This window comes from Rattus norvegicus, chromosome 1, assembly GCF_036323735.1.
Source record: "Rattus norvegicus strain BN/NHsdMcwi chromosome 1, GRCr8, whole genome shotgun sequence".
In the NCBI taxonomy this organism is placed as follows: Eukaryota; Metazoa; Chordata; class Mammalia; order Rodentia; family Muridae; genus Rattus; species Rattus norvegicus.
Window position 1 is genome coordinate 85,959,025 of NC_086019.1, and position 26,991 is coordinate 85,986,015.

General features: G+C 50.2%; 1 protein-coding gene across 5 annotated transcripts in view; it reads left to right on the forward strand.

Annotated features, from left to right (window-relative positions):
- The window catches only part of Slc8a2 (solute carrier family 8 member A2), a 38,149-nt gene extending 14,273 nt beyond the window's left edge, over positions 1–23,876 (forward strand). The window contains exons 4-11 of one of the 5 annotated variants that reach the window (XM_039080746.2): positions 1,992–2,414; positions 7,084–7,187; positions 7,317–7,334; positions 9,156–9,280; positions 9,567–9,666; positions 14,016–14,294; positions 15,614–15,771; positions 21,781–23,876. In XM_039080746.2, the coding sequence (XP_038936674.1) occupies positions 1,992–2,414; positions 7,084–7,187; positions 7,317–7,334; positions 9,156–9,280; positions 9,567–9,666; positions 14,016–14,294; positions 15,614–15,771; positions 21,781–21,864 (1,291 nt within the window). In that variant the 3' untranslated portion in view covers positions 21,865–23,876. Of the gene's footprint in view, positions 1–1,991; positions 2,415–7,083; positions 7,188–7,316; positions 7,335–9,155; positions 9,281–9,566; positions 9,667–14,015; positions 14,295–15,613; positions 17,346–21,780 lie in introns of those variants that run through there. The other 4 variants (XM_039080711.2, NM_078619.2, XM_063270123.1 and 1 more) reach the window with 4 other exon arrangements.
- Positions 23,877–26,991: the final 3,115 nt, after the last annotated feature.

Genomic DNA, 26,991 nt, shown 5'->3' on the forward strand with positions numbered 1-26,991 from the left:
TGTGTGTACTTTGTGCAGGAGGCCAAGGAAGGGAAGCTGCCTCCTTGGTCCACTTTGCAGGTGCACGGTGCCTGCTCCTTTGTTGCCGGTGGGGGTCCAGTTTGATTATTTGACAAAGATGAAGCTACCCCCATGTTCTGCTCCCCCTTAAGTTAGAATTTCAAATATCTTATTTTAGAATTCTGAGAGGTTTGTTTTTAGGTGAAATCTTTGGTCATCCAAACTGCTCTAGAACTTTCTATATGGCACATGGTGCTCTTGAACTCCTAATCCCCCTGCCTCTCTTTGTGTTGGGATAACAGGCATGCACCATTACACATGGTTTATGCAGCGTTGGGGATGAAACCCAGGACGTTGTGGCTGCTAGGCAGGCCCTCTACCACTCAGCCACAACCCCAGCTTGTAGACTTCTAGGATTCTAACAATTGTATGCAAATATCACTAGACAATTTGCTTTATTTTGCTTGAGACTATTCTGGCTGTATAGGCTGGGTGAGCCTCAAAGTGGTAATCCTGCCTCTGCCTCCCAAGTGCTAAGATTATAGCTGTGAGCTACCACAGCCAGCTAAATTTATTTGAGTGCTTCTGTATGAATTTAAAGTCCCCTCCTCAAGCAAATGGCTCTCTGCTGCTATTAGCTCCCTTGTACATCTGAGACACTGGGGTTGGAGGTCATTCACCTCCTTGCTCTATGGTTGAGCTAGGCTCATAGTCTGTTGGCTCATAAGGCTCGGAGCCACCAAAGACAGTGTCTGTCAAGGCAAGGGCTCCAGTAACAAGGAGCCCCTGATTCTAACCATTTATTCTTAGTTCTACAGGACCCTGGGTTGCCTATGTCCCTCCCACTGAGTTGGGGTTTTCCTGAAGAACCTTTTATACAACACTGGCACAGTGTTGGTGGCTTCCACTTTCCAGTCCCAGAGCTCCAAACCAAGGGGCCCCTCATCTGCAGGGCTCAGGATTCACTAACATCTGAGTCAGCATGGGGGTGTAGCTTACCCATAGAACACCTGTGTAGAATCCCCCCAGTGAGGGACTGGGGTGTAGCTGCACCACTATGCTCAGCTTTTTGTCTTATTTTTCTTTAATTTTTAGGTTTCATTTTTAAAGTTTTTTGTTGTTGTTGTTTTATTTTATGTGTATGAGTGTTTTCTCTACAGGTATGTCTGCACACCAGTGTATGCTTGGCACCCACAGAAGCCAGAAGAGGGTACCAGGACCCTAATACTAGAGTTATAAATGGTTTTGAGCATGTGTGTGTGTGTGTGTGTGTGTGTGTGTGTGTGTGTGTGTGTGTGTTCCTTTGGAAGAGCAGCCAGTACCCTTAGCCACTGATCCAGTCCCTAGATTACATTTATTTGTGTGTGTGTGTGTGTGTGTGTGTGTGTGTGTGTGTGTGTGTATGCCTAATGTATGCATGCACGAAGATCAGGGGGACAACTTATGGCTGAAGTCAACACTTTCCTTCTACCTTGAGAATCTCAGGAATCAAGCTCAGGTCATCAACATTGGTGGCAATCACTTTTACCCATTGGGCCATCTTACCCATCCCTGATCTGTCTGTCTATCTATCTCTCCATCTATCTATCTATCTATCTATCTATCTATCTATCTATCTATCTATCTTAAATCAGAAAGACAAGGTCTATTCCAAAGTCCCTAAATCCCCGCTATTCAACCCAACATTGCCCACAGCCACTACAGATAACAAATACAGAATCTAGAAGCTAAGGGGCTTTGCACCAAACTCCCACTTCAGCAGATACTAAAGGCAACCTGAGGACATTAAGGCCTTCCTTGGGACTGGAAAAATGACTTAAAGGTTAAGAGCACTGGATGCTCTCCCAAAAGACCTGGATTGGAGTCCCGACACCCTTGAAGGGAGGCACACAACCCTGTAGCTCCAGCTTTGGGGGATCTCCCGGTCTTGGCAGGCACTGTACACACATATGCACATAATAGGGACAGCCCCCTCTGGTTCTCGTCTGCAGCGAGGGCACGCTGGTGTTCAAGCCCGGGGAGACGCAGAAGGAGCTGCGCATCGGCATCATCGACGACGACATCTTCGAGGAGGACGAGCACTTCTTCGTGAGGCTGCTGAACCTGCGTGTGGGCGATGCTCAGGGCATGTTCGAGCCCGACGGCGGTGGGCGGCCCAAGGGGCGGCTGGTGGCGCCACTGCTGGCCACCGTCACCATTCTGGACGACGACCACGCGGGCATCTTCTCCTTCCAGGACCGCCTGCTGCATGTGAGCGAGTGCATGGGCACCGTGGATGTGCGTGTGGTGCGCAGCTCTGGCGCACGTGGCACCGTACGCCTTCCCTACCGCACAGTGGACGGCACGGCTCGTGGTGGTGGTGTGCACTACGAGGATGCTTGTGGAGAGCTGGAGTTCGGCGATGACGAGACCATGTAAGCACGCGTGGAAGAGAGGTAGAGCCTGAGGAAGGGCTGGGTGGGCCTGAGGACCACCCCTACTTAGAGTGGGTGGGATGAGATCAGGGTCAAGCTGACCTGAAGAACAGCCCTAAACCTGGCAGGCAGTGGTGGCGCATGCCATTAATCCCAGCACTCAGGAGGCAGATGCAGGCCAATTTCGGAGAGCCTGGTCTACAAAGCAAGTTCCAGGACAGCCTTGGCTACAAAGGGAAACCCTGTCCCCGCTCCAAAAAACAAACAAACAAACAAACAAAAAATAACCCTAGCAGGAGATGGGGTGGGGCCAGGGTGAGAGGGGTCACTAAAGAATGGCTTGGCTGGGAGTGGGTAGAGCCTGAAAAAATGATTTGGCTGGGGATGGGGCAGGGCAGAGTGTGGGAAATAGTCTTTGCTGGAGATGGGCAAGGCCAAGAACAGTGAGGCCTGGGAAATGGCCTTGGCTGAAGGAGGGGACAGAGCTAAGGTAGGCTGGATCTAAGAAATGACCCTGCTTGAATAAAAGATGGGGATGTGGCTGGGTGTGTCGCCAGAGTAGGCAGGTCCTGTGAAATGGACTTAACTAAGAGGTTGTGAGAGGCTGTAGAGACAGGGTGGGACCTTGGGAGTTCTCAGGGCAGGGCAGCTAGGGGCGAGGGGGAAGGAGGAAGTGTGCAGAGAAAGAGAACCTGACTAGGCTAAGCAAGGGATGGAGTCCAAGCTCAGGAGAGCCTACGTTGTCTGAAGAGTTTGAAAAGAGAATAGGACCTTGACAGTGAAAGGGACCATGCAGAGACAAAGTTTGACCAGGCCAAAGGGCGCGGCTTAAGAAAGGATCATGGTCAGTCTGTGGATGAGAGGAGATGGGGGTGGGGTGTGGTGGGGGCGAGGTGGGGGGGTGGAGCTTTAGGAAGGAGAAGGACTTGAATGGGGCCAAACTGGAAAATGGAATTTGATTGGGAAGAAGGGGGAGGAACCTGACAATGGGCGGGGCCTGGGTGGATTTTGGTTGGAAGGGTCAGTTTGGGATGTGGAAGCAAGGAGGGAGTCTCAGGTGGAGGAAGGTCTTTAGAAAGGGGCATTTGTAAGTGGCTGGCCTACTGAGCCAATCTGGAATGCTTGGCTTAGTAGAAGTCGTGGTCGAGTGTGGGTGAGGCTTAATGTGTGGTAAAGTCTCAGAGGTGAGACTTGTGAGATCCCGGAGGACCTGGGAAACAGTGAGAGACCCAGGGAGCTGGGAAGAGGAACTGGCCTTGGGAGACATGGGGCATGGATTCCTGAAGACTAGGAGGTGCCTGGACTCACATGTAGCCCTGTAGATGCGCAGATGGACAGGGCATTGCAAACCCTGTGCCCTGGGTTCGGAGTCTCTGGAGAGCCTCCCCTCACCTCCCCTGCGCCTGCCCGGTGCAATAGCGCTGCTCCTCCGCTCCTCGACTCCCGCCGCTCCTCCGCCCCCGCAGCGGCTGGCTTCCTCCTCTTGCCACCCACGCGCTCCCTCCAGCCGTGGGGCCTCTGCCTTGCCATCAGCCGGCTGGTGATGGCTTTCCTTCCTTGCATCTCTGACCTCTCAGGCTATTCCTCTCTGGAATCTTGGCTCTGTCCTGGGTCTTCCTTTCTGCCTCGGGTTATGCTTTAATCAGAAACCCTGAGCTGCTCTCCACTTTTCTCTCTTTGGGACGAGCAGGTGGCGGCTGCTTGGAGTGGAGCCCTATCATCATCCCTAGCCAAACTCTCTAGAGACAGAGGTTATGGCAGAGGTGTCTTTTTTATGGTTCTTGTCCTTCTGGTCGTCTAACCTGCTTCCTCCTTGCTGCTGCAATTCCATGGGCCTCTCCTCCCCCTCGCGGCTTCCCCAGCCTGGGACACCCTCTTTCCTCCCCCACCTCCCGCCTCCTCCCAAGCTTCCAGCTGTGGCTTCAGGAGACAAGAGAACAGGAGGCTAATTAGCGTTTAGGGAAACACATCCTTCCTCTGACGGGCAGGCGCTAATTAGAAGAGCTTTGAAGCAACCAGGCTGGAGTGGAGGCCTGGGCAGGATCAACACAGAGACTGGAGGAATCAGAGACAATGGAGATAGCCAAAGACAGAACAGAGAGAGGCAAAGAGAAGGAAGCAAAGGAGAGAAACGAGAGCAGAAAATAGGAAAAGATTCAGACCCAGAGAACTGGGGCCGTGGAGAAACGGGAAATGAGAAAGTAGAGAGTCGGGACTCTTAGTGGGTGAGGGGTAGAATGGAATTTTCAGAAATTTGGCAGAAAGGCTTTTTTCCTAAGCTCTCAGGTCAGTCCACCCCTTGTGTAGCTCGAGTCTCTCACTGTCCTGTCAGTTGGCATTCTCCTGGGCTGCCTGTCAGAGCACTGATTGGCGTACCTGTCACCAAGATTAGCTACCGTGTTAGCGGTTTGTGGGCTGTCTAAGAGAGTGCATGACAAAGTGTATGCCACTATGTCAGTGTGTCACTGTGTCTGTTCGTGAATTTGATGAGCCCGGTGTGTCTTGGAAGATGCTCCTCATCAGGACCCCCAGTCCCAGATGTGGTGTTTCAGCACCGCGGACAGCGCCAAACCCACTCCAGAGGCCAGTCCTCACAGTATCCTGAAACTCAATTGAACATGGTCTTGGTTGCCTGGAGACTGGAGACTGGAGGGTAACCATGAGTTGAAAGGCCAGCCTTGCCTACAGTGTGAATACCTACTTAACAGACAGAACTGGAGACATAACCCTGGTGGTAGAGTGTTTAGCACGCCTGAAGCCTTGGTGTCCATTCCCGGTGCCATGACATCAGTGGCGCATGGTAGCCCACTTCTTTAATCCCAGCATGTGGGAGGTGAAGATGGGAGGATCAGGTGTTCAAGTTCATCCTTCTCTATGCATGGTGTGTGTGGACTACAGCTTGCCTGTGGAGACAAGAGGACAACTTTGGAGAGTCCCTCTTCTCTTTCAACCTTTTACACGAGCTCTATGGATCAAATTTAGGTCAACAAGCTTTCAAGGCAGGTGCCTTTACTCACTGAATCGTATTGCTAAGCCTTCACATAGAGTTTGAGGCCAATCTGAACTACATGGGACCCTGTTTCAAGTAAATAATTTTAAACCCAAAGTGTGGAGGTGGGTGCCTGTCCTTACATGACCATGTCTCTGTGTGCTGTGTAAGTTCTCCTGCTGAGATGTGTTGATCGAATTATTGCCTGATTAGAAGTCTTCTGCCTGACTGTGTTAACTTTATTTCATTTGGAAGCCCCTGAGAGACAAAGACAACAAGGAAAGAACACAGACAAAGAAAGGCAGAGAGAGGAAAGAGGCAAAAGCAGGGAGATACAGAGACATAGAGAAAGGCAAGGAGATGATGGTGGTCAGAGAGGCTGATATGCAAAGAGAGACACGTGGTGTGGAGAGTGTACACAGACAGCCAGTGGTATAAAGAGCGGAATCTAAGCCCGAAGTGATTGCGCATGCCGGACACCCCAGATTTTAGAAGTTGAGGCGGGGGTAGTAATTTTCAAGGCAGTTTGGACTATCCAGTGAGTTCCAGGCCAGCCTAGGCTAAATAGTAACACACTGTCTCACAGAAACAAAAAGTAATTAAATAACAAAAGAGCAAGGTCCGTGGAGGAACATTAAAAGGGTCTCACAGGGTGACAGTGTCTGTCTCAGGCTGTGCTGGGGGTGTCTCTCAAACGAACAGGCATCTGTTCCCTGAGATCATGCGCTGCAGGGGGATGGCTGTGCATGTGGGCGGGTGACTGGTGGAGCTTCCTCTATTGGTGACTGCGTGGGTGGGGTGTTTGTGTGGCTGGGATCTGGGGCCAGGCCTTATGGGGCTGGCTACATACACTGTTCCTCTAGCCAAGAGTTGCTGGCACCCAATCTGTGAACATTCCTTGGTGTGGGGCTTGGAGATTGCAAGGAGGGGTAGGAGGTGTGTGGGTTCAGTGCCTTAAGGGGACAGGTAACATTGGACTATTCCCTGCCTCACCCTGGTTACCATGGGAACAGAGATGCTGGAAAAAAACTGGGCACATTAGACTGATCTTCCAAATGTGGTCAGGATGGAGGGTGGGAAGCTGCAGGTATTTTGTACTGACAGACTTAGATATTTGTTTCCTTTTCTCCTTCCTTCTTTCCTTTCTCTCTGTAACTCAGGCTAAACTTGGTCTTATGGTAACCCCCTTGCCTCAGCCTCTCAAGTAGTTGGGATTTCAAAACCAGTGGGATTTTTATGTATACATGTGTGTATATACACATGTGTGTGTGCTCATACATGTGGAGGGCAGAGGGCAATCTCACATGTCATCCTCGGAGACCCCATACACTTCTTTTGAAACAGATACCATTGGTCTCAAGCTCACCAATTAGACTAGGCTGGCTGGCCTGTGTCCAACCCCCAGACACGACAACCTGCTGAGATGGGGATCAAACTCGGGTCCCCATGCTTTCGTGACAAGCTCTTTATTAACTGAGCCTTCATCCCAGGTCCTTCCAGGACCCAGCTTCATTCACACATGTTGTGTCTTTGGGGTTAGGGTTGTTTCTAACAAATGGGGACAAAATAATGACTCTAAAGGAATGACTGTTTAAACCAACTGGGGTCCAGTGGCATTGTCCTGAGGTGGCTCTGTTGGAGAAACATGCTCTTCTTCTGCCCGTGCCTCCCCCACCCCAGGAAGACTCTTCAGGTCAAGATAGTGGACGACGAAGAGTATGAGAAGAAGGACAACTTCTTCATCGAGCTGGGCCAGCCCCAGTGGCTTAAGCGGGGCATCTCAGGTGAGGGGTGAAGAGGTGGCTACGGGAAGAAGCAGGGGGTCCAGGGTTGGGGGCCCCGGGGGACTCGTGAGCCTGAGCTTTGAGGAGAAGCGACTCTCTCATTGTGTCCCTGTCTCTGTCTCTCCCCAGCTCTGCTACTCAACCAAGGTGAGTGAAGGGACCTCTGGGTGTGGAGGGAGGAGCCACTGGAGCCGCAGGGTTGGGTTGGGGGCAGGTCAGAGGTGAGAGGTAGATTTGGAATGGGCAGAGTTTGGAGCCAGCTGGGACTGGGATGGCGATTGTGGCATTCAAGACGGCAAGTTTAGTCACAGACTGGGGAAACTGAGTTGTAAAATCAGATCTGAGCTTGTGGCGTGTGCTACTCAGGTTTAGCACTGGTTGGAACGGTCATAGGGTAGGTTTGGGGTAAAAGATCCATCTTTCCGCTGGGTCAAGACAAGAATTGAAGTAGAGGCTGTGGTCCAGGATTCAGAGGGGGTTAAATTAGAACTGGAGTCACCGTTTATGCTAAAACTGAGGTGGAACAGATGGTTCAGCTGTTAAAAGCACTGGCTGCTCTTCCAGAAGACTCAGGTTCAGTTCCAGCACCCACCCCGAGTTGCTTACAGCCAGCTCTAGGTTATCTACCATACCCTCTGGCCTCCTCAGACACACACACACACACACACACACACACACACACACACACACACACTAAAAATTTTAAATGGAAGTCGGAATTTGAAGATTTTGAATTAGAAGTGGTATCAGGAAGGCTGAGGACCTCTCAATCAGTATGAGATTGCCCAGGGTGTGAAAAGCCCTTGGTCCCATCCCAGCACTGTAGTAACACAGGTCTGTGATCCCTGCACTGGGGAGATGAGAACAATAGAATCAGAAGCTCAAGGTCATCCTCAGCTACACAGTGAGTTTGAGTCTAGCCTGGACTATCAGAAAAAAGGGGGAAAAAAGACAGACCTGGTAGCTAGCACTTGGGAGGGAGGTAGAGGCAGAGGCAGATAGATCTCTGTGAGTTGGAAGCCAGCCTGGTCTAAATAGTTTGAGGTCAGTCAGAAATACAGAGAAGCCCTGTCTCAAAACAGCCACTGCACCAAGGGGCCCCCGGGGGAATTGATGCCAAGTTGGCTGTGCGGAGTTGAAGTAGGAGCCCGTAGCTTGCATATAGTGACAGTTTAGAGCAGGATCTGCACTGGAGCGAACAGTCAGGACTAGCCTGAGATTAAGATGTTTTGAGAAGTCCTATAAGCTGCTGTAACAAAAGGCCTAACAATGTCTGTTTGTTACAAAAAGAAGGCAAATGATTGCTACAGTACTTTATTGGTTACTTAGTCCAAGTTTCTGAGTCTTCCTTTGTGGCAGGTGGCCTTTCCATACTGTGCCTTCCCTTGCTATTGAGCTGTTCGATGTTGTCTCTACTGCCTGCAGGCAACTGGGCAAGAAAATTTCCAGAACCACAAGGGAGATCCTGGAGGATCACCACTCCATCACTTCTCCCCCTAATTCTGTTGGCTTTAATCCAGTCACATGACAGTACCCAGCTACAAGGAATACTGGGAGATGTAGTTCATCTATTTGCTCTCAGATTTGGGTGAACTGGTAGCTGTCTGCCCTGTGGCCAAGTTTTGTTGCTACTGATATCCAGGAGTGGAACTAGAAGTGAAGCCTAGGGCCAGATGCAGGGTTCATGACATTACATGACAGTGGCATTTGGGACTATATGAGGTCGGTACTATTACTGTACCCATTAATGTACAAAATATGAAGCAGACAGGTTAATAATACACTGCCTAAGGTCAGGCAACCTCCGCCATTTGAACCCAGAGTACACATCTAGAATTTCATGGGCTGAGGAAGCAGGTGGTTAGAGGGACTGGACGAGTTCACCAGTGTCCCAGACAGAAGAGATAGTATTACTGACCCTGTTAGGCATAGTTCCTGGGCATCTAACCTCCATCCCTCATGCTGCAGGGGATGGAGACAGGAAGCTGACTGCAGAGGAGGAGGAGGCCCAGAGGATAGCAGAGATGGGCAAGCCAGTTCTTGGGGAGAACTGTCGCCTCGAGGTCATCATCGAGGAGTCTTATGACTTTAAGGTGACTTTCCCCTTTCCTGAAGCCTGTCCTGAGCTATGTTGGGTGGGTAGGTGCAGGAATGAGACTCAGGAAAGCAATGCAAATCCCAAAGTTGGGGACCACAGTGGGGTCCCAGGGTAGTCTCCAGGGCCAGCTTCAGCATTGTGGAATGCATATGATTCCCTTCCTGGACAGGGCGTGTGAGACTCCTTGAATGTGGTTTTGATTTCCAGCCCCAAAGCCCCCCATCACAGCACCCTGGGATGCTTGTGGGAAGTAATTCCTCCCTTCATCCTCTCTTTCCCAGAATACGGTGGATAAACTCATAAAGAAAACAAACCTGGCCTTGGTGATTGGGACCCACTCATGGAGGGAGCAGTTTTTAGAGGCAGTTACAGTGAGCGCAGGTAAGTTAAGGGGGCAGGGTGAGAGCCAAGGGAGGTGTTGGAGAGACAGAGACACAGAGGTACACACAAAGGTACACGGAGTGGGGTTGGTGAAGAAGGCAGATGGGGAGCGGTTGATGGCCAGAGAACGGCATCCCATCCCTCTGCGGAGAGCCAGAAAGGGAAAGACAGATGGAAACGGAAAGGAGAAAGTTGACACTGTGCAGTGTGGTCTCAGCTGCCGGGAGACTGATTCGAAGGCTCAGCTTCACTTTCCACCCAAGGTAGGTGTGGGGGACCAGCCTGGACTTTACCCTAGTAGCGTCAAGAAGTTAGAGGTTAGATGGACGAAATGGCAGCAGGTCTACACACCCTCCACCCCCAGGCAGCCTTGGGCTCCTCAGTTGCTATGGACACAATCACCAGGGCACCTCTTTCCCACTTGCTGTGGTCCTCGCCCTTCTTAGTTCTCCCGCGGATCTACGGCGCCCTCATGCGGCCAGAAGTACAATGGCAGCTGAATCCACAGACTCTCTCTTGGACATTTACACCGAGCCCTTTGTGACACAGATGGGCAAACTGAGGCTCAGATAGAGGAAAGGACTGCCCAAAATCTCTCAAACAGTTTATAATGAGTTCTGCAGCTGCAATTCAGGACTCCCTCCCATACATAGTATTGAATTTCCTTCTGGGAAGCCTCAACTGGAGAGACTAATGTGTAAGGAATTATGGTTAAAGAATGTTGGGGTTGGGGATTTAGCTCAGTGGTAGAGCGCTAGCCTAGGAAGCGCAAGGCCCTGGGTTCGGTCCCCAGCTCCGAAAAAAAGAACCAAAAAAAAAAAAAAGAATGTTGGGCAGAGATGGCTCGGCAGGTAAAGGCGACTGCTGCCAAGCCTGATAATCAGAGTTCAATTCCTGAGACTCGTGCAGTAGGAGAGAACCGACTCCTGCAATTTTTTCCCTTTGATCTACACACATGCACACACACACACACACCAAAAATAAATAAATGTAAAAAATAAAAAAGAAATTGTTGAGTGCAGTTCAAAGTTAAGGCTGTGGAGATACGAGGCCAGCCTAGAGATGCCCATAGGTTGGTACAACCCTCCAAAGCCGCAATTTTCAATGTGTCTGAGGGAGACGCTGCTTGTGTGGGAGACAAGATGAAGAAATGGCTGAGAGCACTGGAGATCACTGGCCCTGGCCCTGGCCCTGTGGAGTTCACAGCACAGTGGGAAGGACAGACATGTCACAAAACAGCAACAACCCTGGGGATGACAGACATAGGAGGAGAGACCCCCAAGAGCCCACACGAAGCTTCTGACCCAGCCTGGAAGTAAGGGAAGGCTTCTAGGAAAGGGACACCATGCCAACGCCTAGACTGGGGACAATTGTGTGCAACAAGGAGGAGGGAACAAACATGGCCGTCCTTGGTAAAGGGAGCACCAAAGACAGAAGTGTGGGTGTTCAGAGGGAGCACCAAGGATGGAAGTCTGATGTTTGGAGACAGTGATTAACTTGGGGTGTGAGAAAGGGGTTGGCCATGAGACTAGAGAGCAGTGAGCCTGGGTGCTAGGGCAGTAGTGAATCATAGCAGAATCTGGAGTGGAGCAAGGAAAAGCCTAAGAGAAGCAGTGCATGGCGTCTGCACCGGCCTCAGCTGTCTCAGTACAGTTCAGATACGACGAGTCTGTCTGTCTGTCTGTCTGTCTATTGAGACAAAATCTCATTATGTAGTTTTGGCTAGCTTAGAACTCTCCATGTAGACCAGGATAGCCTCAAACTCACAGATATCCTCCTGCCTCTGCCTGCCAAGTACTGAGACTAAACACATGCCCAGAGTGCCTGGATGTGGCTCCTCTTTTGCCTTCTCATCCTAAGCTTTTGCCCTCATCATTGCAGAATAGTCCCTGTGCCTCCAAGTGTCCCCAGTCCTAGAGGGAACAAAAGAGAAATCAGGGGAGCCAGAAAGGATGAGGTGGGCCTGCTGAGTTTTCCATTTTCGTTCATGATGCCCTGATGTGGTTGAAGCTAAACGTTTGGTCTTGCAGAGCTAAGAAACCACAAAATCCGCTTGGATAAGTACAAAGTCAAAGTTTTTATTTCTTTGGCAAGCCAGTGGTTAAGCAAGTTAGGAAAGAGAGCAAGCGGGATGTTGTGACTGGAGTCCTACCTTGGGGGCAGGGTTGGCTCCTCCTCCACCACTGCAAGGGTTCTCCTGTTTCTTAGAGAGAAAACTTGGGGATTTGTAATCTCAAATCCTGGCGAGTGGCTTCAGGGTTTGACAGCTGGCTTAGCCTCATCTTGCCTTCCTGCCTGCTGCCTGCTGCCTGCTGCCTGCTGCCTGCTGCCTGCTGCCTGCTGCCTGCTGCCTGCTGCCTGCTGCCTGCTGGCCCCTGGCCACCTTCCTTACCAGTACCCTTCCAGCTATAATATTTGGCACCCGGGAGCCTGCTCTGTTTCACATTCACCACCTCCTGCTTCTCAGCTCAGGATGAGGGCTCCAGATAATTCTAGGCTTTCTAATCACACAAATGTCTGGGTTCTAAAAGCCAATCTGGTCACCGTAAAGGACAGGATGGGACTCTTTACAAAGCTCAGAAGATAAATGCATGCAGGGTGCCTATACCAAGGAAACTAGAGCATTTCAGAACCCCTCCTTTTGTCTTATTGGCAGAGAAGTAGAGAGTGAACCACCATTGCAAGGGATTATGGGAAAGTATGTATTTTAGCATTGCTAGAAGCAAGGGGGATTCTGGGAGGGTGTATATTTTTATCTGAGGACGTGGCTGTTGCTAACCTCAAGGGATTCTGGGAGTTAGCTAATTTTAGCTGGGTGTTTGTCTCTGTCTTGCTCCTGGAGACTCTGGGAAAGCCAGTTGCATTAAACCAACTGTGGAATCTTAGTGTGCATTTGGTTGATGATGCTCGGGATGGAACCCAGACCCTTTCACATGCTAGGCAGGCAGTCTACCTCTGAGCCAGAGTCCCAGGCCGCTGCAGTGACTCTTAGAGTGAATATTTCTTTTTTTTTTTTTTATTGATTGGTGGTTAGAATTTTAGCTGTTGGACAATTTGAGTTGACCCTGACTCATTTCTTTCTTTCTTTTTTTTTTTTTTATTAACTTGAGTATTTCTTATATACATTTCAAGTGTTATTCCCTTTCCCGGTATCCGGGCAAACATCCCCCTCCCCCCTCCCCTTCCTTATGGGTGTTCCCCTCCCAACCCTCCCCCCATTGCCGCCCTCCCCCCACCAGTCTAGTTCACTGGGGGTTCAGTCTTAGCAGGACCCAGGGCTTCCCCTTCCACTGGTGCTCTTACTAGGATATGCATTGCTACCTATGAGGTCAGAGTTCAGGGTCAGTCCATGTATAGTCTTTGGGTAGGGGCTTAGTCCCTGGAAGCTCTGGTTGCTTGGCATTGTTGTACATATGGAGTCTCGAGCCCCTTCAAGCTCTTCCAGTTCTTTCTCTGATTCCTTCAACGGGGGTCCTATTCTCAGTTCAGTGGTTTGCTGCTGGCATTCGCCTCTGTATTTGCTGTATTCTGGCTGTGTCTCTTAGGAGCGATCTACATCCGGCTCCTGTCGGTCTGCACTTCTTTGCTTCATCCATCTTGTCTAATTGGGTGGCTATATATGTATGGGCCACATGTGGGGCAGAGAGTGAATATTTCTAACTCTACAGATGGCTGTCGGTGGTTGTGAGGAGTTTTGAGGAAATGACTATTTTTACCTCAAGACATGGTGGTCATCTCTAGCAGCCACTAGAGATGCTGAGACACTGAGTGCTCTTAAAAAGGGATTTATGGCCTCCTCTAGCTTTGAGATGTTCTGGGAAAATAAATGGATTTATCTATGCCCAGCACTCTTTTGTCTGCAAGGGATGCTGGGGAAGTAAGTATATTAACCTGGACCCAAAACTCCCTTAGCTGCAAGGGATTCTAGAAAGTGTGTGTTTACCTGGTTCCAACACTCCCTTAGCTGCAAGGAATTCTGGGAAAGTAAGTATATTTACTTTTCTCCAACATTCTCAGCTGCAAGAGATTCTGGGATACTGAATTAACTTAAGCTCAATATTTATTCTCTTAGCCACAAATCTGAGAAGGCAAAAATAAGCTTCTCTCAGCCCAGTATTCTTAGGTGGTAGGATTTTGGAAAATTACATTTACCTGGGCACAACACTCTCTTAGCTGCAAGGGATCCTAAGAAAATAAATATATTCATCTCAGACCAACATTCTCTTAGCTGCAAGGCATGCTGGGAAAGCAGTTCATGTGGAACTGTCTGGAAGCCTAACACAGTGGAGCAGTATGAGCAAGGAAGTCTGAGGCATGGTGTGTGCCCCAGCTGGGTCATGTGCCCACAGGGGACGAGGAGGAGGATGAGGATGGGTCTCGTGAGGAGCGGCTGCCATCCTGCTTTGACTACGTGATGCACTTCCTGACGGTGTTCTGGAAAGTTCTGTTCGCCTGCGTTCCACCCACGGAGTACTGCCATGGCTGGGCCTGCTTTGGTGTCTGCATCCTGGTCATTGGTCTGCTCACTGCCCTCATCGGAGACCTGGCCTCACACTTTGGGTGCACCGTGGGCCTCAAGGACTCAGTCAACGCCGTGGTCTTCGTGGCTCTGGGCACCTCCATCCCTGGTAACGCCCCGAGCGGCGGCTCTGCAGAAAAATACAACAGGACCAGGGAGGGGCCCTGTGGGTACAGTATGCTGACTGACCCCACCCCAGAGCGATCAGGGAAGGGGTCACAGGGGACTAACGTGGCAGGAAATGGTAAAAAGCAGTCGCAGACTCCATAGGAAGGGGAACCCCCCCCCAACGGGGGTTGGGAATGGGTTCAGTGTTCCTGGAAAACCCTCACAAAACCCACTGTGTTGGTGGGGTGCTCCATGGAGACAGGCCCTCCCCAGACGATTTCACCGCCCCTTGTGGTAGACGGTGGGAACCCTCTCTGAGGTGCATGTACATAGATCCGAGGACAGCTTGAGGGCGTTCTTATTCCACTATGTGGGGTGTGGGGATCAGACTCAGGTCATCTTGCTTTGAGGCAAGTGCTTTTACCTCCTGAGCCATCTTGCCAGCTCAAGGCCCAGCCTTTTACATGAGCACTGGGATCCAAACTCGCATCCTTATGCTATATTTACACCCAAGGAGCCGTCTCGCCTTCGGTTTTGTTTTGTTTTGTTTTGCTTTGTTTTGTTGTAGTGGGCCTTAGGTAGTCCAGGCTAGTCTAGAACTCACTAAGTAGAAGAGCCTGGCCTCGAACTCCTAATCATCTTGCCTCCACCTCCAAGTGTTTGGATTATAGGCATATACCACCACACTTTTTTTTTTTTTTTTTTTTGAGATTCGGGTCTCAATTTGTAGTCTTGGTTGCCCTGGAATTGACTGTGTAGCCCAGGCTGACCCTAGACTCGTGGTGATCCTCTTTCTTCAGCCTCCCAAGTGCTAGGAGTGCAGGTATGGATAACACCCTGGCTAAATCAACTCAGATGAGAATAGAGACCAGAGAATACGGGTGAACGTGCCCCAGAAACAGGGCAGTGTCTTGTGTCCTGTACAGAGGCTGTGACTATGATCGTCTGAACCCCAGCAAACCTCTTGAGAAGGATAGCACATTAGGGACAAAATGGACTCTGTCCCTTCATCAATAAGGAGAGCACTTGTGGGGACACACAGCTATTTCCAGAGGGGGGTGTGATGGGAAGAGGACTGGGCAGCAGCAGCCCCTCCAAATTTAAAAAGTGGGCCCCTATAGAAGATCACAATGCCAGCTTCACAGAAAGCAAGCCTTACGCCATTGAGAATAGGCAATAGAGCTTATTGGTTGCACAAAAGTCCCAAAGAGGTGTCCCCAGACAGTGGAGTTTCCTGCATGCAGACCGATTCCAAAGGAAGTAGGCAATGGTCTGGGAGCGTCATGCAGCCTCTCTCACCCCTGTGTCTTGTCCCTGTAGACACGTTTGCCAGCAAGGTGGCCGCGCTGCAGGACCAGTGCGCCGACGCGTCCATCGGTAACGTGACCGGCTCCAATGCGGTGAACGTGTTCCTGGGCCTGGGTGTGGCCTGGTCGGTGGCCGCAGTGTACTGGGCGGTGCAGGGTCGCCCCTTCGAGGTGCGTACAGGCACGCTGGCCTTCTCGGTCACACTGTTCACCGTCTTCGCCTTCGTGGGCATCGCAGTGCTCTTGTACCGGCGCCGGCCACACATCGGCGGCGAGCTGGGCGGCCCGCGGGGACCCAAGCTAGCCACCACCGCTCTCTTCCTGGGCCTCTGGTTCCTCTACATTCTCTTCGCCAGCCTGGAGGCTTATTGCCACATTCGGGGCTTCTAGGGCCCCAGCCGCTACCCTGAGGGTGGGGACTTGTTGGCACTTGCTCTTGGACCCACCCCTGTCTCCCTACCCAGACTCAACCTGGGTACTTCCTAGGCTCCTCCTCATCAGCCTTCTTCCTGGGATCAGCCTCCCTTTCCCCCTGGAATCCCATCCCTTGCCCTCCCTTCTCAGAGGCACCCCCTTCAGCCCATCTTTGTGAGTTACACCTGAGCCCTCTGGCCAGACACCCAGCCACCAGATACTACTTCTCTGTCTCCCTAGACACCTAGCCTGATTCTGTCTTCTCGTGTCCCCTCCCTCAAGTCACGAACCTCCACCTGTGTCCCCAGGTCTTAGAACATCTCCCTAGGTACCTCAAAGGGAGGCTGTGCCATCCCAGGACGCAACCCATCACCGCCCTTACCCACCTCTACCCCACCCTCAGGGAGCTCTCTTAATGTCCCCAGGGGAAGGAATAAGGGGTGTGTACCGGGGTGGGGGAAGGGCACGCACCTCCCCTGATTTATCCACTCAGAGGCTTGGAGAGGGAGGAGGGACGTTTGGAGTTTCTGTCCCCCCAGGCTCGACCAGAGGAGGCACATTTTGAACCCACCACTTCTGACATTCCAGCGCCCTACTCGCCCTCCACTACCTCTGAGAGCCTAGCCACACCTTGGAGGGAGGGGCCTGTGTATGTATATAGTGTGTTTGGGGAGGGGGGACACGGGAGGGTGCATGTCTTGGGGGAAGGGGCGTTGACAGACTTTCCCTTCTGAGAGGGCAGCACGACTCACTCAGCCTTGAGAACCGGCTTAGTGGATGAGACTGAGAATCAAAGGGAGTCCAGTTGACCTCCCCTGATAATATTCTAGAAGGGTTAATGAAAATACTCTAGTCTAGATGGTTTATTTTGCCCTCAGTGCCAGCCAATCTGGGCAGGACCCTCGAAGAGGAGACCGAGGGTCCCAGAGGACCAATGCTACAAGCCAGCAAATGCTGCCACATCTCTGCCTGTTGGGGGGCGGGGGTGGAGGGGAGGGTGGGAGGGGGCTGGGGGGCATTTTTAACTTTGTGGGCCGTACATCCGTTGGTAGGCCACCTGCATTTTCTTACTGTTAATGTCTCCTGCCCAAAACGACATCCTTGGGGAACGGGGAGTGTTGCTCACTCCTTGCAACCTTAGGTGACCCTGCCACCCTCATATCCTTCTGCTTTCCCTAAGTTATTATTATTATTTTTGCATTTTCTCATCCAGTTGTGCATTGGACCCATTACCCACTGCCCTCCTCACCCCTGGCTCATCAGCAACACTCGATCTCCCTTCTCTGTGATTTCTGTAAAAATTGCCATAAAACTTTGAAATTCTGCCTGAACAGTCCTCCCATGGGAAGTCGGGATGTTGGAGGAAAGGGGTGATAGCAGCTCTGACATCTAGACGACAGGAAACAGACCAGGCAGCCTGTGCTTTAGAGTTGGCCAGACGGCAGGACACCAGCATGCGCTAACCACACTCAGTGGTTACCAGAGCGTGCACCAACCACAACCCTGTCTAAAAGCCATAGGCTTCTGGTACCACACCCTACCCATTAGCCAAGAGCATCTACTAGTTACACCCCTGCCCATCAGCCATCAACCATGAGCCTCCACTAGCCACTCCTGTAGCCTCTCGGCCCCAGGTTTCTAGTACCACGCCTCACACATCAGCCAAGAGCCTAGCCTGAGTGCCACGCCTCCTCACTAGTCCTGAGCTTCTGGCCACACCCACTCACCAGCCACAAATGGTGGACAGTTTCCTAAATAAAACAGGTCACTTTCTCAGAATCATGCATGGAACAGGAGGGCTGGTGTGTGTGTGTGTGTGTGTGTGTGTGTGTGTGTGTGTGTTCATGAGCGTGGAATGAGTACAACCAAAGTTAATGTGTACAGACCTGTGAGGCAGTGGCTTTTTCAGAGTGGGACAAAGGATGAACAGGAACGGAAGACATGCTTCCTGCATGGAGTGGGGAGCAGAGAGACGTTCAGGGGACCAAGTGTAAGAGCCATTAATAGCCACACTAAGGAGGCTTAGTATTTAAGAGTAAAGGGCTGCTTTGGAAGAAATTTAAAAGGAGCAGGCCGGCAGTTGATGTCAGCTGGTTTATATAATTTTTTGTTTTGTGTGTATGTGTACATGAGTGTATATGTATGTTCATTGTGTGTGTGTGTGTGTGTGTGTGTGTGTATATGTATGTGTATGTGTTGTGCCTGACAAGGTCAGAAGGGGCTTTGTATACCCAGAACAGGCAATCGTGGGCCACACAGTGGATACTGGGAACGGTATCCTTCCGGGTCAATGTTCTTAATCTCTAAGCCAGCTCTCCAGTTCCTGATTTATATTTTCAAGTATTCCTCGTAGACGACTGTGATATCATCAATTTCCTGGGATATTAGAGGTTGGAAATTAGGGACTCAGGCAGTAGAAGAGGGGTGGAGGCTGGACCGGGTGTTGGAAATCAGGTAACAGATAATGGGTCAAGCCAGTGAGAAGGCACAGGAAGACCTATCAGCTGGAAGGAGATGGCGGTTGAGGGGGATTTAGGGAAAGGACCTTGGAGTCACCTGGGTAGGAATAGGAAAGGTGTGCATGCCACGGGACTGGATGAAGAGGGAGCAGCTGCCCTTCCTGGACACAAGATGAGCAGAGGCTGCTGTGATCCAACCGCTGCTGTGCTGAGTTGGGTGACACAGGCACACGGAGTGTCCGAGGGCAGCACTAAAGAACAAGTGAGCACCCTAACCTTACCCACCATCTCCTGTAGTCACAGGCTGAGCCCAACAGGAAGCCACAGGTCAAAGCCAGTGCCTGTCGGTCTAGAATGAAGAGGGCAAGAGAGCAGATGGGGGTGTGTGTGGAATGTCGAATGCAGAAGAAATAAGGGGCAGGGGGAGGTCTAGGGCCACAGAAAAGGAAACTGACTGCCAGAGAAGGGGATTTGGGACTTGTCAGCAAGCCAGGGCTGGCACAAGCTGCCCAGGGAGTAACAGAAACAGTTCCTGGGGTATCCCCAACATGGATGAGGGCGATGAAGGCAGAGGAGACACCAGAAGAGTAGAGGGGAACCCAGGTGGCAATCGAGTGTCCAAGACGCCATGCTCATGAGGCAAAGTCTGGCAAAGATTGAATGGAGGGCTCAAGTACACTTTAGGATAAACCATTAGTACACACCTGCAATCCCAGAACGCCGAGGGCAGAAGCGGGAGGACTGAGTCTCAGGCCAGCCTGAGCTACACAGTGAATGAGACCTTACCTTAAAGTCACAATGGGCTGTGACTGCATCTCAGGTGGAGAGGGCTGGGTTCATATGCACGAAGCCCTGGGTTCAGTCCCCAAGGCCACATAAAACCAGTCATTGTGGTGTGAGCTTGTCGTCTTAGGGTTTCATTGCTGTGAGGAGAGCCCATGACCAAGGCAATTCTTTTTTTTTTTAAAGATTTATTCATTTATTATATATAAGTACACTGTAGCTGTCTTCAGACACACCAGAAGAGGGCATCCGATCTCTTTACAGATGGTTGTGAGCCACCATGTGGTTGCTGGGAATTGAACTCAGGACATTTGGAAGAGTAGTCGGGTGCTCTTAACCACTGAGCCATCTCTCAGCCCCAACCAAGGCAATTCTTACAAAGAAAAAGTATTTAATTGGGGCTGGCTTACAGTGTCAGAGGTCCCGTCCATTATCATCATGGTAGTAAGCATGGCATCGTGCAGGCAGACATAGTGTTGGAGGAGCTGAGAGTTCTACATATTGATCCACAGGCAGCAGGAGGAGACTGGATTTGTTTCACACTAGGTGTGCTTGAGCATTTAAGATCACAAAGCTGGGTCTCCACAGTAACACACTTTCTCTAAAAGGCCACACCTCCTTCTATAAGGCCACACCTCCTTCTATAAGGCCACACCTCCTATAAGGCCACACCCCCTCTATAAGGCCACACCTCCTTCTATAGGGCCACACCTCCTAATAGTGCTACTCCCTATGAGCCAAGCATTCAAACACTTGAGCCTATGAGGGCCATATCTATTCAAACCACCACACTCGTAATCCCAGCGCTAGGGAGGTGGAGGCAGGAAAGCAAGGAGAGCCTTCCAACCTGGGCCACATGAGAATCAATCTCTGTCTCTGTCTCTGTCTCTGTCTCTGTCTCTGTCTCTGTCTCTCCTCTCTCTCTCTCTCTCTCTCTCTCTCTCTCACACACACACACACACACACACACACACACACACACACACACACACACACACGGTTTCTCTGTATATCCCTCGCTGTCCTGGAACTCACTCTGGAGACCAGGCTGGCCTCACACTTAGAGATCCTCCTGCCTCTGCCTCCCAATTGCTGGGATTGAAGGCATGTGCCGTTGCTAGGGCAGTGAGAAGCTTTTTGTAAGAAAAGAAAATATCTGAGCTTGGACCTTGCTGGGAGAAACGGTGGTGTCTGGGTCAGGGAAGAAAACATGGGGTTTTAATCAGCCCGATGTGGAGTGAGTAGAGCTGGGAAACTGAGTCAAGGTGCAAAGACCACAGTTAGAAAATCTGGAGAGGGAAAAGAGGAGTGGGAGGTGGCCAGGGCTAGGGGTGACCTGTGCCAGAATGCCCCCCTGCAGTTTCCTTAAATCCACCAGCAGCCTTTTCACAGACGAGGAAACTGAGGCTGAGCGGTGCAGCAGCTTACCCAAGGCCTCACGGTGAGGAAAGGCGGAGATGGGGCCTGGGATGCAGAGGAACAAGGATCCACTCCATGTTAGCAAGGATGAATGAGGACATCGGAAATGTGCCAGGGACAGGGCGGGTGATGTCCATCGAGGCCTGTAGGAGGGTGAGGAATGGCAGGTTGGCTTGGGTCTGAAGGAAAGAGCTTGGAATGTAACTCAATGGTAGAGCGTCTGCCTAAAGTCCCCCAGGGAGGGGTTGGGATGTTGCTCAAAGGCAGAGAGTTTCCTTAGTATGTAAAATGCGTCATCCCTAGCACCCCAAAACACAGCTGACCTTCGACATCCCAGTCTGTCTGACTGGGAGGCAATGTCACTGCTGTCAAGTTCTGAGGCTTCTTCATCTCACAGATGGATCCCACTGGGGGCCCCTTCTGCAAGGTGCACGTTTGGAACGTAGGACCTCACTGGGATCCAAGTCATGTGATAAACACACGGAGGCCGGGAGAGTGAATCTCAGGAGTTCCCTCAAAAGAACGCTCCCCTCGGGTATTCTGAGTGTACGCAAAAGGCAGATGGACACTGAACAACAAGAAGCTATGTGCTTTCGATTCCAGATGAGACACAGATCCGAAAATCCAGATGAGAAACCTTTCAAACGGTTTCTGTTTCCCATAAACCTTCCAGCTTAAATTCAGACATTCTTCGAAGTCTGATGCCATATTAAACCATGATGTTAGCTGGGTTATACTCCCAGGGACTTTGGGGGAGGGGAGAGAATCTGTTTCCAAGATTCCAGAAGCTTCCATTTCGACCTCCTCTGACTCCAGTCTCTTGACCAGTTCATGGAGTTTCCTTGTGACCCTCTCTTAACTAAATGGCCCCTGGTGATGGCATGTCCGCTCCACCTGGATAGTTAATGCTCTTTCCCCTTGTCTCCAAAATTTTAAATTGGAGACATCTACAGATTCTTCTGGGGTCACATTTAGGGACATTCTCAGGTTCTGAGGACTGTAGAGTGGTCATCTGGGGGAGTGGCTATTATTCAGCCTGCCACTGTCTCCACTGTGACTTAATGGAATGCATCTAAGGACCCTCTCTCCTGCTGTGCTCCTGCAGACATCAACCAAGCCACACACCCCTGCTGTCCTATACTGTTTCCTGGGATCAAACGAGCTCATGGAGGAACAGGGCAACTCCTGAGACCAATGCGAGGGGTTGGAGAGAAGGCCCAGCCATTAAGAGCATGCATTGCTCTTGAAGAGAACCCAGCACAGGAGTCACAATGTCAGAAAGCTCACAAGCACCTATAATTCCAGCTCCAGGCGACCTGCCCTTCCTCTTCCGGCCTCCACAGGCACCTGCACTCTGGTACACACACACACACACACACACACACACACACACACACTTTAAAATACAATACAATAAAATAAAAAACTTGTTTTTTTTTCAAGTCATGGTTTTTCTGTGTAGCCCTGGCTGTCCCAGAACTTAGTCTGTAGACCAGGCTGGCCTCAAACTCACAGAGATCTGTCTCCCTCTGCCTCTCTAGTGCTGGGATTAAAGGTGAGCACCACCGTCACTCAATAATAAAACTTTTTATATAAGAATTTAGGGGCTAGAGGAATGGCTCATTGGTTAATAACATTTGTTGCCCTCGAAGAGGACTCAGGTTTGGTTCCCAAAATTGGCATAGTAGCTCACAGCAATCTATAGTTCCTGTTCCAGGGGGTCTAGTTCCCTCCCCTGACCGTAGACACCAAATTTGCACATAGTGCACATGCATACAAGCAAAACACTTATAAAATTGAAAACAAATCTTTTCTTTTTTTTACTGAAGCTCACAGCTGCCTGTGACTCCTTTTTTTTTTTTTTTTAAAGATTTATTTTATGTATGTGAGTACAGTCACTTTCTTCAGACACCAGAAGAGGGCATCGGATCCCATTACAGATGGTTGTGAGCCACCATGTGGTTGCTGGGAATTGAACTCAGGACCTCTGGAAGAGCAGTGCTCTTAACCGCTGAGCCATCTCTCCAGCCCAAATCTTTTTTTTTTTTTTTAAGGAACTCATGAGACACATGAATCAGAAAGCTCACAAGGCAGACTCCTCCCTGTGAAATTGAAATTTCTGGTTTCTTTGGAAACAGTTGTGTCATATGACGTTTAGCTGGGGCAGACATGTGTGAAAGGATGTTCTACTGAAGTGGACTCATGAGAGGATGCCTGATGTTTAGAAAGAATATAAACATGGCCCCACAGACAGTAGGAAGAGGCTCTAGCACTGGTTCGCCTTACAATGTGTTGCTGACCTTCGCTTGTCATGGCTTGGTAGAGAGTTACTTGCCAAAGAACTTCTTGTAATATTCTGGCAGCTCCTTGATGCCTCTGCAGACTCAGGCCCATTGGCAGAGCCTCTGGGTTTCTTCTGGATCAAACTGCTGTTGCAGATTCTTGAGTGAGGATTGCTGAATGGACTGGAGTGCCACCGCTGTTTCGTGTTGGTGTTTTGCTAGAGGGCTGGACTGCTAACAGTGAAGATTGGGATCACCCCCCAAAGAGCTATTTCTAAACAGGTCCATGACCTCCATTTCCTATTAACCTTTCTTTTCCACTTCCTCTGGTGGGTGGTGGCCTAGAAGGGAGATTAAAGTATTTAAGAACCATTATTAAGGGGCTGGGGATTTAGCTCAGTGGTAGAGCGCTTACCTAGGAAGCGCAAGGCCCTGGGTTTGGTCCCCAGCTCCGAAAAAAAAAGAACCAAAAAAAAAAAAAAAGAACCATTATTAAAGTAGGTTGTGAAAAATCTAAGCTTGTGTAAAAACCTAGGGTACACGAGCAGTGGACAACCGATGAGGAGAGATAGTCTCTTCATGTGGCTCTGCCTGCGTGATGCATAGGGAAGGCGGGTTGGGGGTGGTTTAAATAGGATTGGCCCTTATAGACTAGTGTGTTGGAATGCTTGGCCCCTGAGGAGTGGCACTATTAGGAGGTGTGGCCCTGTTAGAGGAAGTGTGTCACTATGCAGGTCTCATACACATGCTCAAGTCTAGCCAGTGTGACGCAGTCTCCTTCCTGCTGCCTCTGGATCAAGATGTTGAACTCTTGGCTTCTCCAGCACGATGGCCACCCGTATGCTTCCTGGTATGATGATAATGGACTGAACCTCTGAAACTGTAAGCCAGTTTCAATTAAATGTCGTTCTTTATAAGATTTGCTTTGGTCCTGGTGTCTCTTCACAGCAATGAAATCCTAACCGAGGCGCCAGGGGTGCAGTTTTGTGAGTGCATTCTGGAGTGAGCTGTTGGGTGAGGCAGTTGTCTGCGTCAGTGACATTCCTGGAAGTAACCCCCGAAACTTATTTCCAAGATGCATGTCAATGCAATCCTCCCTTTGGACCAGCAGTGCCATCTATCCAGGGTGAATAGAAAAGTCCTGAAACAGAGCACCCAACAGGCTCAGGGTGAGTCAGGGTGTCTGAACCCCAGGTTCCCAGCATGTCTGACCAGCATGCCTGGCCGCAAACTCGCAGAGATCAGCCTATCCGTGCCTGCCGCTGTGTTGACATCAAAGGAGTGCATAATGACACCCAGCTCACAGCTCCTTCTCTGCCCAGACTGCACACTTGCCAAGTCCTTCTGCTTTATGAACCAGATCCCCATGAGAGTCTGTCTAAAGGCATGGTTACATGGTGTAGCCCAAATGCTATGCCCTCTTGGAATTTCTTCTGCTCAGTTGAATAGTTTGTCACTTTTGTTCCAGTTTGCTTTCTACTGTACTAAATGCTATGACCAGAATCAATGTGCAAGAGGAAAGTGTGACTTGCGTGTCCTAATGGTCACACGCCATGACTGAGGGAAGTAAGGACAGGAACACGGAGGCAGGGACTGAAGCAAAGGCTATGAAGAAGCAATGCTTACTATGAGGCTTGTTCCCCATGGCTGGCTGGCTTGGCTTGCTTAACTCCTCCTCCTCTTCCTCCCCTTCCTCCTCCTCTTTCTCCTCATTACTACCACCATCCCCTCCTCTTCCTCCTTCTCCATTGAGATGGGGTTTCTCTTTGTAGCCCTGACTGATAAATCTTTTTCCAAAGTGTAAGAGACGGTGGCTGGCCCCAGTGCTGTGACCTAGAGGACACTAGACAAGATTGTTGCTTTCTTATACAGCCCAGGACCACTCAGCAGTTGAGACAGAGAGACAGGCAGATCTCCATGAGTTCGAGGCCAGCCTGGTCTATGGAGCTAGTTCATACAGCCCAAAGCTACACAGAGAAACTCTGCCTAGAAAAAAAAAAGAGTTTAGATTTTTTTTAAAAATTCTACTGTTGTATATGTATGTTTGCCTGCATGTATGTTTGTACACCATGTGTGTGCTGATGCCCTTGAAAGTCAGAACACATTGGATCCCCTGGAACTGGGGTTATGAAAGGTTTGAACCACCATCTAGGTGCTGGGAATCAAACTCGGGTCCTCTACAAGAGCAGCAAGTTAAGAACAACAATCTTAACTACTGATTCAATTCTCCATCCTGAGGCTCTTATTTTTAAAAAGAAAACAATCAAGGCCACCTCCCACTCCTCCTGTTTTCTCTTCTACCCCTCCAGCCATTCCTCCCTCCCAAGTTCATGTGGGGTTTTTTTCTTCACCCCCCACTGAATTTACTTCATGCTTCCTATCTACTGGAGCACAGATGGCCTCTAGGGGATCCTGTTATTAAAGAACTCTCTCTCTCTCTCTCTCTCTCTCTCTCTCTCTCTCTCTCTCTCTCTCCCTCTCCACACACACACACATCTATCACTCCCCCTCTGTTTCTCTCTGTCTCTGTCTCTGTCTCTGTCTCTCTGTCTCTCTCTCACACACACACACATCTATCACTCCCCCTCTGTTTCTCTCTCTCTCTCTCTCTCTCTCTCTCTCTCTCTCTCTCTCACACACACACACACACACATCTATCACTCCCCCTCTGTTTCTCTCTGTCTCTCTCTCCTTTCTCTGTCTCCATCTCTCTCATTCTCTCTCCTCTCTTCTCCTCCCTCTCTCTCCTCTTCTTCTCTCTTCTCCCTCTCTCTTTTCCCTCATCTCTAACTTTATCTCTCCCCCTCTGTCTCTCTTTCCTCTCTCCTCTCCCCCTCTCCCCTCTCTCTATCCCCTTGCTTCCTCTATCTCCTCTCTTCTCCCTTGATCTCTCCCTGTCTCTTTTTTCTCCTCTGTCTCTACTCTATCTCTCCCTCTCTCCCCTCCCTCCCTCTCTCCCTCCTTCCACCAGAAGCCATTGATGGCCGGTACCTGCTTAGCTAGGAGTGGGATGTCATACCTACCTCCTCTCTCCATGCTGGGATTTTGTTCGGCTAGATCTTGTGTGTGTTGTGTGTGCTGTCACAATCTCTGAGTTCGCACATGCAGCTTTGCTGTTGTGTCTGGAAGACACTGTTTTGTTGAGGTCACGTACCACCTCTAGCTCCTACAGTCTTTCCACTCTGTCTTCCAGTGATCCCTTGGGTGTTCGGGAGTGATCCTCAGATGTGACGAATGATAATTAAAAATTAACCATCAGAGCCTCCCGCAGAGTCTCAAGACATGGATAGAATGTGGCCCAAGCTCTTCCTCAGAGTGGAACACAAATGGGCCCCAGCCCAGTTCCCGACAGAACCCTGTTCCCTTTTGAAGTCTGCATTTGTACTGGCATTCTGGTCCTCCAAGCTTCCACCCAGGCCACCTACTGTGCAGGGCTCCTCCAGCCTGTCTCCAATGTATCCCATGATCCTCTTCCGAAGGCTTAGGAACCACCTGCTCAGGTTTGCTGACAGTATTCTCTGGTACCAGCCTTCCCTATTAGCTAGTTTTTACAAAATATTTATTTATTTTATGTGTATGAATATACTATCTTCATGCTCACCAAAAGAGGGCATCGGATCCCATTACAGATGGTTGTGAGCCACCATGTGGTTGCTGGGAATTGAACTCAGGACCTCTGGAAGAGCAGTCAGTGCTTTTAACCCCTGGACCATCTCTCCAGTTCCCTTGTATTAGCTACTTTTATATCGCTGTGACAATGTACCTGATAAATAAAATACCTGGGAAGGTAGAAGGTGCTTGGGATCTGAACTCGGGTCTCTTACACTTTCAGTTTCTTTACCATCAGTCCTTCCTTTTTATTTTATTTTATTTTATTCATTTATTTATTTATTTTCGGAGCTGGGGATCGAACCCAGGGCCTTGCACTTGCTAGGCAAGTAATCTACCACTGAGCTAAATCCCCAACCCCAGTCCTTCAACTTCTTGGATGCAGCCTATACTGCCAATCTTTTTTGACTGGTCAGCCGGCTTCA